At 40.2% G+C, this 11,443-nt stretch overlaps 1 protein-coding gene across 1 annotated transcript in view; it reads right to left on the minus strand.

Moving 5' to 3' along the window:
- The window catches only part of SKA1 (spindle and kinetochore associated complex subunit 1), a 30,493-nt gene extending 20,112 nt beyond the window's left edge, over positions 1-10,381 (minus strand). The window contains exons 1-5 of the mRNA XM_014960794.1: positions 10,243-10,381; positions 9,791-9,915; positions 8,925-9,016; positions 6,284-6,421; positions 1,703-1,872 (exon numbers count right to left, since the gene is read on the minus strand). Coding sequence (XP_014816280.1) covers positions 1,703-1,872; positions 6,284-6,421; positions 8,925-9,016; positions 9,791-9,915; positions 10,243-10,330 — 613 coding nt within the window. The 5' untranslated portion in view covers positions 10,331-10,381. The remainder of the gene's footprint in view (positions 1-1,702; positions 1,873-6,283; positions 6,422-8,924; positions 9,017-9,790; positions 9,916-10,242) is intronic.
- Between the last annotated feature and the right edge of the window lie 1,062 nt (positions 10,382-11,443).

Consider the following 11,443-nt stretch of genomic DNA (forward strand, 5'->3'; position numbering starts at 1 on the left):
TCTTGTTCCTCAGAGCTGCTCTCCAGCAGGTCACCCCCAACCTGTCCTGGTGCAGGGGGTTATTCCTCCTTAGGTGCAGCACCCTGCACTTGCCTTGATTGAAGTTCATCAGGTTCCTCTCTGCCCAACTCTCCAGCCTGTCCAGGTCTCTCTGTGTGGCACCACAGCCTTCTGGTGTGTCAGCCACCCCTCCCAGTTTTGTGTCATCATCAAAGTCCTTTACAACCCTGACTTTCACGACACGTTTATCCTACAGGTCTCAAAATAAAAAGAATGCCAGGTGTGTCCATCACATCAGAATTCCTTCCCTACAGAAGAGATGCATTTAGAATCTAGAAGTTCGCGATGTTATCACCATACCACAAATATTGAGTGTCTTGATCGGCAACAAACCCAAAGGAATGAAGAAAAAGTCCTATTTTGTTATAAGGTGACCCTCTGCTTATGGCAGAATGTCCTTGCTTTCTGTCCAGGGGAAATATTCAGGTGCCAAGACGTTGTCAGAAGAAGAGCTCTCTCCCTGCCAGACAGAAGAACCTTTGCTCCCCGCTTTACGTCTGCGCTTGGAAACACGAGGGCATCCTGAGGACATCACCAAACCGGATACGTGCAGAACACCCCTCCAGGAATAATTACATACTTGTTCTCAAAAGGAAAGGAATGTCAAAAAGGAGATTTTTTTTCATATTAGAGATTTGCTGTGCCACATATCTTTGGAAAAAAAAATAAAATAACCTGCAAGTACAACTTGCTTTTAAATTGAGAAAAATGACATTTCGGTGCGTTTTCGCTCCCTCTGTGCTTTGAAGAGGAGAAAACTTCTTAAGATAATCAGACAGCCCTGTCTCTTCCACAAAGCCACTGCAGCATGACTGATTACCCAGATCTCCCAGCTCCAGAACAAATTTTTAATGGTTTGTGTCCATTCTAGCTTAAAAAAACCTGAAAACTAGGAGTTTCCAAAACTGGAAAAAACTGTGGGCTCTCTACAAGTTTTTGCTACAATGGGACATGAAAGCAACAGGTTTTCAGTGAAAATATATAAAAAGTAACCAAATGAGTTATAGGAAAACTCTTCAGTCAAAACAATAAGCCTTGGTGTTAAACTATGGGAGTTTATTCAGAGGAGGTGGCTGGGTTTTATACTGACTCCACTCTTCTGTAGAGTAATAAGATATTTATATTCCTTATGGCCTAGAATCTGATCTGGAAATGTATCTCTTTTCTGTTCTCCTTCCCTTATGTTAAAGGAAAATCATAGAATTATGGAATTGTCCAGGTTGGAAGGGACCTTTAAGATAATCTAGTCCAACCATCAACCTAACTCTGATAAAAAACCATCATCAACCATGTCCCTCAGCACCACATCTGCCTGGCTTTGAAATACCTCCAGGGATGGAAAGCCCTGCTAAGTCTACAGATTTAATTCCACCCCTCCATTCTCTGTCTGAGAACAAGCAAGAGCAGGTTTTCTAACTTTTTTTTTCAATTCTGATGGTTTTAAACTCTTCCACGGGTTAAACCATTCCACCAGAGTGTCTGGAAGGAGTGTTTTCTGAGAGTAAGATGCTACAAGTCACACCACAACACAAAAAGCACAAGGTAGCGTTAGTCATTCAGTATTTTGCCCGGTGTTTTTCTACTTGTGCTGCAATATCCAAATGCTACGAGTTTGCTACTAACCAATATCACAAAATAATACCTTTTGTATCCTTAGTTTCTTCTTCCAGGTACCTGTGGTAGAGATTTCTGACGGCTCCATTCATAGATTTCAAAGGTTGATGCAGGATCTTGTATTTGCCCACCACGGCCTTGTTGATTTCTTGAACGACCGCGTTAATCTGCTCATACGTTAAACGACCTTTCATATACCTGCAGATAAAAATAAAAACCAGTGAGCAGAAAGTCACAAACCAAGTTCCCTGTTTATTTTCCTCTTTCATCGCCCTGAATCGAACACGCAATTCCCAGTTCGAGGCAGTTTCTCCTGCTTTGTGTTAATGAATAAACGCAGGAGTTGATTTTGCTCGTTTCCTTGACTGTTTAATAACGTTGAGACGGCAGAAAGATGAAACAGTAGAAAGCTAAATTAAGAAGTAAAAAATTATCCAGTGCTTAAGCTGGAAGGAGCTCTTCAAAATTGAATAAAGGTTGCTTTTAGAGCGTACCACTTAAACTACAAACACTAAAAATCAAGCAACTTTGCAGAAAACCTAAGCCAAAATCGAACTTACATGTTTCTGCCTCAGAGTGCAATTTATATTTATATTAAAATCCTAAATAACCTGTGTTTGATCTTACAGACATTCTCTTGGATTGTTTTTTTATTTTTTTGAAGAAATACCAGTTTTGTGCTGTTTTCTCTATTTTATTGAGCTATACAGACACAGTTTTGCACGCCCAACATCCCCTTCTGAACTTTCCGAACGTTTCATAAAACCTCCACTAAAATAATCAAATCTGTTGAGAACAGCCCGGAGGTACAGGAAGCTCAGAAGATAAAAAAACAAAGAGATGTGGAAATATTAGAACACTGGAATATTTGCAAATAAGGCAATTCAGCATTTACAGACGCAAAGGCACGCATTCAAGGAAAAAGGAAACACGTTACAAACTGAGAAACCATTGTATAAAAATGAAATTTGAAACTCATGAAGCTCAACACAAAACAAAACCCCAAAAAACATGGCAGTAAAAGCCAGGGCAACCTTGTGATTTGAGTTACCCCATGATGACCATTCAGTCTCTCCACCAAACCCAACCTTGGCTGTTTGAGTTGGGTTCAGTATCAGTTTGGAGATGTTGGGAAGTGAGAAAAACTGAGGAACCATTGTATAAAAATGAAATTTGAAACTCATGAAGCTCAACACAAAACAAAACCCCAAAAAACATGGCAGTAAAAGCCAGGGCAACCTTGTGATTTGAGTTACCCCATGATGACCATTCAGTCTCTCCACCAAACCCAACCTTGGCTGTTTGAGTTGGGTTCAGTATCAGTTTGGAGATGTTGGGAAGTGAGAAAAGTGTTTTAATTCTTTTTATGAATGAATGGGGTTCTTTAGGTCGGGACCTTCAGGCAGCTAAAAGCTGTAGGACAACAAGATCAAGGAACAGGAAATCCTTCCCTTGTTTTAATCTGAATGAAAAACCTCCATTTTAGGAAAACATGCAAAGGATTGAAAGCACAAGCAGCTGATCAATTACAAATTCAATATTCCAAGCCAGAACACTGCCAACTGAAAAAAAAAAAGGCCTCGCTGTAGAATTTAATAATGGCCAGTCCCTGCCAGGGAGACAGGTCTGCAAAAACTCCTGAAATCAAAGCAAATTGTTCTTATTTCAGAGTGAATTGCTACTAAGTTATTTGTAGCCGGTTTTCAACTTCATTGATAACTTTGATTAATCCAGATTCAAAGCTGGAGGGTGCAGCCGTTTTTATAAAAACTCTCTACTTGGCACAAATCACAGCTTTTCAAATAAAAGCAGGTCCATCACCCCTAAAATGCAGCCACGCTGGGCTTATATAGCCCTTACAAAGGGCTTAGCCTATATAAAGCAACTATTTATTGCTCTATCTGCATCCCTTTGCCTGTTTATAGTCACGGGGGAACGTGCAGAGCTATGAAGGTTAAGGCCCAGAGGTATAAAATAGCTATATTTAAGTTCCAGTGCTCCCAGTATCAATAGAGATACATTCAATAAAGCCACCTCAGCAGTGGGGACACCTTTGTCACAGACACCTGAATGCAGGAGCCTTAAACCAAAACCACGTCAGCTCAAAAGCAAGTGGAATTTTTTTTTCTGTGCCTCCCTTTAAGGATCATAAAAACTCCAGCTGTTCCACAGTCTTCTCGTGTTTCTATCCAGCCATGGCCAGCAAACCCATAAATACTGACATTTCTTTCAGTCCATACAGACACTAATATAAAAATACAAAGTCAAGGAGTTCCAAATTCATCCGTTTCATTTAGATTTAAAATAACTTTAAGATCTGCTTCACTACAAGAGTTCCAAATTCATCGCTTAATTTAGAATTAAAATAACTTTAAGATCTGCTTCACTACACCAACAGGAAAAACATTCAGAACTCTTTTTAAAAATAATAATAAAATAAAAAGTGACCCAATTTCTTTTTTTAATCCACAGAAGTCCTTTTCCAAACTTTTTTTTTTTTCCATAGGTATGAAAAGCAAAGCACAGTGCTATGGTCTTCAAAGAAAATAACAACATCAATGTATCACATATGTACTACTGGAAAAAGAGATAAATCCTTAATGGGCCAAACCTCCTCTCTCAAAAACGCTTAAGCTAAAAGAAATATATATTCTCAAAGTTACCATTTTCTTGAGATTTTCGAGTTATAACGAATGTGCAGATTCTAAAAATACCTCAAGCGGTAAGAATTTGAGAGCCAGAATAAAGCAAGAGCTTCCCTCTGCCTTGAATTCAAAGTAAACCGAGACATCTCCTGGGCCATTTCCTTTTTCTTCCTCCCAAAAGTTTTTTCTCCACTGCATTTGAAAGCTCAGATAATTTGCAAGGTTCTCACTGTGTCAGAATATTCTATTTGATCAAGGTGCTCCGTAGCCCTCGGTTAAATACCTGCTGTAAAGTCTAAAAATCTCTAAAAAATCAGAAGTCGCTGAGGAATGAGTATCCCTTTTAGTGCCCTAATGATGCAAAAGTGGGTGAAAACCACCCAAGATTTTTTTTTTTTCCAGTTTAAAATCTACCAGGGCTGTGGTAGGGAGAGAGGAAGGAGACTCCTGGCAGATGGGAAGCCCAGGGTAAGCCAGCTGGTTTGGGAATTGCACACATATGGGATGCATACGCACAATTGTGCTTTATTAAAGCGTAGCCACGGGCCCAGAGCTCCATCAAAACACACCAGCATCCCTCAATATCATCACCAGAAGGTATAAAAACATCCCACATCAGAACCTGAAAACTGGGATATTATCCTCATTCTCATTCTTCTCAGACAAAATCTTATTTGCGAGCAAATTTGGGTCACAAACGTTTGCTGCTTAGGTTTTTATTAAATAATAAAACTGCAATATAGCTGACTCTTGTATTACAACACTGCCAGGCAACAGGGAAACACACTTATCTAATAGATCTATTTAAATTCATGTAAATCTCCCTCCAAAGAACAAACAAGCTTTTTTTCCTTGTCTGAATAATTTTTCCATCTGTCCCCATTCTCCCCCCACCTGCAAACACCAGTGGAAAACCTTCTGCTTTCAAGGATAACACTTCCAGAGGTTATCAGGGAAGAGCATTTTAACTGGAGGTTAAAATAATTTGGCTGGAACAGTGTCTACTTCTCTTTTCTTAACAAAGAGAAAAAATTCCCATTTTTGTTCCAGCAAAAAAATAAAAAGCTCCAGCTTTTACCTTTCATCAGGGTAAACTTAAGGGAGAAAATCCACAAAACAGAGATGATCTGCAGAATGAAGATACCATGTAAAGGCACTTTTAAGAAATAACCAAAAAGAGTTCTTTATTATTTGCTCAACATTCAGGCTCCTTCATTTTTTAGCTTGAGCAATTTGGTGGAAAAAATCTGGACAACGCTCACCTGAAAATGTTGAAAGCTCTAGGAAAGATGATTTGAAAACCTCAAGTAAAACTCAAAAAACCCCAAATTCTTATTGAAACAAGTGTTGTCAGGAAACACACTGAGTCTAGATAACAATTTAGACTCAGACTTCAACGTCATTTTCTTGGTTTTGCAGAAATATTTGCCATTTCAGAAAAGTTATTCCTACACGACAGACTTCAGAGAAGGATATCCATTAATCAGGTCCTGATGGGAGGGAGGAAAAAAACCCACAGCTTTCTATTCTAGAAAATTTGGGAGATTTCAGTGGGAGGTGTTGTTGCATTTAACAAGTCTGATTTCTTTTCCCCATCTCAAAACCAGATTGATAAGTCAAGACTTGAAGTTTTTAGAAACCAACAGTTGGGTCAAATAAAACCAGCATTTAAAATTATTTTTATTTTAAAGTGCAATCATACCTTTCATCTGAGATTATGGCTCTTTTTTCTTTTTTCATATGTCAGTTCTCAAAACAAGAAGAGAACATATCTATTAACTAATATATTTCTGTTCATAAATTAAAGTGATTTTCGAGATAAGAGGTTTGGGTTTTAACTGATTAGTTCTGATCTTCCCGATACATACATAAAAAAAGAACCTAATTAGCTCTATTAATTTCATTTTCAGGTTTCCTGGTATTGCATATAAACTATTTGGCTAAGAAAAGCTGTGTTTACTTACGCAGGAACACTCTCAAATTCTTCAGCAGTGATTAAGGGGGCTTCTTTAATAATTCTTGCCTCCTTTGTAGGTTTCTTCGCACATTGGGGTTCGACAACTTTGGTTTGTTCTTCCCGTTTCACAGTTGGCCCAGTGATGCTGTAAAATGAATGAATATTAAGTGTATAAATAGAAGATAAGCAGAGGAAGGAGAACACCCTTATATTCTCAAGTCTGCTGACTCACAGACCTAAGATCCAACCCATCTGGATGAACACAATCCACCCTCTCGCCTGGAAGAAAGAAAAAGAAATCAAGAAAAATAAAGAAAGAAAAATAAAGAAAGCAAGCCCGTTTCAAACCGCATACTTTCTCCGACTTCATCAGAGCTCTTCATCTCTCAGGTGAACTGGAAGGGGTCCAAAAGGCAGCCCAGAGCAGTTAAGGATTCAATGTACCGTTACGTTTCGCAGAACACGAGGGCCTGGCTTTTTTATCAGATGAACCGGAGCCCAGAGCTGCAGCCTAATGGCCAGATTTAAAAGGCTTCGCAGCTCTTTGAAACAAGTTCAAATCTTGGGAAGCCTGACTCATCCATTAATCTTTTCCAAGCAAAGAAATTCAACACCATCCAGCAGGCTGGGATTTTTTAATTTTTAAATATTTTTTTTTTTTTTAGGCAAGATCCCAAAAGCTGAGGGATTTCCTGCTTTGAGCGATTATCGCAGCATTATTTTTATAAATTAATGCTTCCTTCAAACCCTTAAGCTTAAAGCCTCAAACGCTGAGTTACTTGCCAGCCAGCCACCTAACTGTAGGAGGACAGCAAAGAGGATGGCCAAATTCACTGTCACCTGAATACAAGGACATTATTGGGATGCAGAAGGGAAATAACTGAAGCCATACAGAGCTGACCCTCACAACAAACTGATCCTCTGCTTTGATCAAACCCTTCCACAAGAAGAGATCTTTGCTTGAGGTGGGGCCCTACGGTCAGCGAAGGGCACAGCAGTTCCACTGAATTTCACTGAATTTTAGAGTTGGAAGGGACCATAGAGATCATCTAGTCCAACTCCCCTGCTGAAGCAGGATTGCCTAGAGCTAGAGCATGTTACTCAGGAGCATCCAGGCGGGTCTTGAAAATCTCCAAAGAAGGGGACTCCACACCCTCCCTGGGCAGCCTGTTCCAGGGCTCCATCACCCTCACTGTGAAGAAGTTTCTCCTCATATTTGAGCGGAACCTCTTCTGTTCCAACTTGTGCCCGTTGCCCCTCGTCCTCTCACTGGGAACCACTGGAAAGAGCCTGGCTCCCTCCTCCTTCAACCCTCCCTTGAGATACTTGTAGGCATTAATAAGGTCTCCCCTCAGCCTTCTCTTCTCCAGACTAAAGAGTCCCAGCTCTCTCAGTCTCTCCTCATAAGGGAGATGCTCCAATCCTTGAATCATCTTTGTTGCCCTTCGCTGGACTCTTTCCAGTAGTTCCCTGTCCCTCTTGAACTGGGGAGCCCAGAACTGGACACAGTACTCCAGTTGTGGCCTCACCAGTGCAGAGTAGAGGGGGAGAATGACTTCCCTTGACCTGCTGGCCACACTCTTCCCTATGCAGCCCAAGATACCATTGGCCTTCCTGGCCGCAAGAGCACACTGTTTACTCATTGTCATTTTACTGTCCACCAGGACCCCTAGATCTTTCTCTTCAGTAGTTGCCTCTAGTGGGTCCACCCCTAACCTGTCCTGGTACCTGACATTTTTCTTCCCCAGGTGCAGGATCCTACACTTTTCCCTGTTGAACCTCATGAGGTTCTTCCTTGCCCAGTTCTCCAGCCTGTCCAAGTCTCGCTGGATGGCAGCACGGCCCTCTGGGGTGTCAGCCACCCCTCCCAGTTTGGTATCATCAGCAAACTTGCTGAGTTGACCCCAAGGCTGGGATTTGATGTGTCACCTGATGTGACACCCCTGAACCCAGTGTCTCACTAGGATTGCAGTCCAGAGGACAACCAGTGCCACCTGCTGGGCTCCCAAGCTGTCCTCAAAACCTGAATAACAGCTATTATTTCACATATTTCTGTCTCATTCTCTTTTGTGAGCTACTTTATTCTGAACAGCTTCTCGGTGCAGCCCTCTCAAAGGCAGGTGGATGTCACTGCTAGTTAAAATAAATGCCAGGCTGCTGCAGGAAAAAGAAGAATGAAAATACCACCACCATAATTCAAAACCCCACAGAGAGATGATTGGGTTAAAGGATTTTCATTTTTTTAAATTCTATTTTGAAGGGCAGCATTGAACTTCAGTTTTAGCATCCCAGCATTTGGATCAGTAACCCACCCTCCAATCCTTAGGAGCTGCAACTCTCAGATCGGTGTGTTTGCAATTCTAAAGCAAGGAATGCTCAGATTTATCAAAAAAAAAGTAGATTTTTACTATAATGTCACACCCACCACTGGAAGCTGCCATCTGAACAACTTGGTATTTTATAGGTTTTACCCAAGGGATTGGTTAAGGTGCTAGCACAAGCCTGGTAGTGAACAGTAAAGAGTCAACTCCAAGAATCGATACATTTAACAACCTTGGCACCCAAAATTTCAGTAATATACAATAAAAAGAGTGGAACTGTAGAGTGCCAGGAGCAGACCCACACCTCCATACTCATGTACCACCTACCAGCTCTGAGTTGGTTTAGGCAGATGGGGAGGAATGTTTTCACGGAGGTGCTGTGCTTCGTTTTGGTCTCTCTCCACAGACTTCTGGAGCTCCTGAAATTAACGGTAGAACTTCATCAGAAACCTGAAACTTAATGCCAAGCAAGTAAAATCAGTTTGCTGTTAGGGTGTTGTTTGCTCTCTCCCCATCATCTTACCTCTTCGCCCTCTAATTTCCCCAAGAGCAATTAGCAAAGCTCAGAAAAACAAAGCTAAGAGTGAGAAAACGTAACCTTGTCCGTCTTTGTCCTCAAAGCGTCAAAGAAATTTGAGCGGGCAAGAAATAAATCTGTAACATCATCACCAAGCAGGTTCTGGGTGGTGGTGATATCAAAGAAATTTGAGTGGGCAAGAAATAAATCTGTAAACAACATCACCAAGCAGGTTCTGGGTGGTGGTGATGAAGAGATACTACAGGAAACTCATCTACATTCCCCAAACAACACTTTCACAACAGACTTGGCACATAAAAGCACCGTTAACACACACTAAACCAACGGATAAATATTCCAATTCAATCGGTATCATAGCTCTTGCAAGGATGTAAAAATAGAACTGCTCTTTAGCTCGCAGTATCTATTATGATAAAGACATGCTGTGAACGTATAAACCTTGAAAAATAGATTTTTTTAGTGTCCACTAGGCTGGAGAGCTGCTTAATAAACCACCAGAAACCCTGTTCCCAGTCCCAGTTTCACTTTGAGCACGTGCATCCAAACATATCGCTTAGGATCTAAAAAAGAACTGCTATGCAGTTATCAAAGATTCCTTTGAATCTTTCAGTATTTTATGAACAGGGGGAAAAAAAAAAAAGCCAAAAAAGATTACTTTTAGCAAATTGTTCAGTTTTTCATGCTGTTGAACTTCCGCTTCCATTTTATTCAGGAGGTCATGCAAGAGAACTACGTCCTGTCCTATTTTAGAGAGCATCGAACTGAGGGATGGTTCTTGACCTGCCAAAGAGAGAATGTTAAGCCAAAAAGCCAAAACACCATCAACACAAAACAAAAATCCCATTTCCCTCCCCCTCCACAAGCAGTTTTTATCTGTTAAACCCAGATGACCCTCCCAACCAACACTTCTATCATCCTGTGTAATCTGTTTGTGCCTAGTAGAAGACATGAACCTAAATTCATGCTGCTGCAATTTTGCCATCCCTGCTCCCTTTTATTTGTTGTTATTCTCTTTATTTTACTTGATTTCCACTTCATGTTACATTCCTTGTCTAATTAAAACATTCCCATTTTCCACAAGGAGGTGCAACCTGAAATTTCTTTTACCTATGTTTCTTAATTGAAGAGTCTTCTTAATAGTTGAAATCTTCAAGTTGATGTGAAAGCTTAAATCTTCCAGGGCTGAGGACGCCATCTTCCTCTGTTATTCCAATGAGGGGAAATAAAAAAGAATGTGGTAATTTAAGAAAGATCTAAGTTGTCAACATGAAGCACACAAGCAAAAATATAAAAAAGGACCCAGTGCTCCAGATGAAGCAGTAAATGTAGTAACTACTTTTCATTTTACTAATTGGAAACAGAAAGGGAAGCACAAAGTGACTGACACTAGACAAGACCAAGCAATTTCCCTGAACTCTGGAAATAAGTGCAGTGTAATACCAGTGAAATGATTCCCCTATGAAACCAGGTAAGAATTATATTAAGGTTTTTGCTCCTAAAGGAGGTGGAAACTTACTGCAATGAAACAAGAAACAGCTTAAGACATGAACCTAAATTCACGCTGCTCCCATTTTGCCATCCCTGCTCCCTTTTATTTGTTCATGAACCTAAATTCATGCTGCTGCAATTTTGCCATCCCTGCTCCCTTTTATTTGTTATTCTCTTTATTTTACTTTATTTCCACTCCATGTTACATTCCTTGTCTAATTAAAACATTCCCATTTTCCACAAGGAGGTGCAACCTGAAATTTCTTTTACCTATGTTTCTTAATTGAAGAGTCTTCTTAATAGTTGAAATCTTCAAGTTGATGTGAAAGCTTAAATCTTCCAGGGCTGAGGACGCCATCTTCCTCTGTTATTCCAATGAGGGGAAATAAAAAAGAATGTGGTAATTTAAGAAAGATCTAAGTTGTCAACATGAAGCACACAAGCAAAAATATAAAAAAGGACCCAGTGCTCCAGATGAAGCAGTAAATGTAGTAACTACTTTTCATTTTACTAATTGGAAACAGAAAGGGAAGCACAAAGTGACTGACACTAGACAAGACCAAGCAATTTCCCTGAACTCTGGAAATAAGTGCAGTGTAATACCAGTGAAATGATTCCCCTATGAAACCAGGTAAGAATTATATTAAGGTTTTTGCTCCTAAAGGAGGTGGAAACTTACTGCAATGAAACAAGAAACAGCTGGTTTATATAAAGCAGTGCTATAAGGCGCTCTCAGGGAGATTGAATTGGATGATCAATGATTAAGGAGGTGGGTTCGGTGCTTTTTTAAAGTGTAATTAAAAAAAAAGAAAACACATAC

The sequence above is a fragment of the Calidris pugnax genome, unplaced genomic scaffold, assembly GCF_001431845.1.
Source record: "Calidris pugnax isolate Ruff unplaced genomic scaffold, ASM143184v1 scaffold150, whole genome shotgun sequence".
Lineage (NCBI taxonomy): Eukaryota > Metazoa > Chordata > Aves > Charadriiformes > Scolopacidae > Calidris > Calidris pugnax.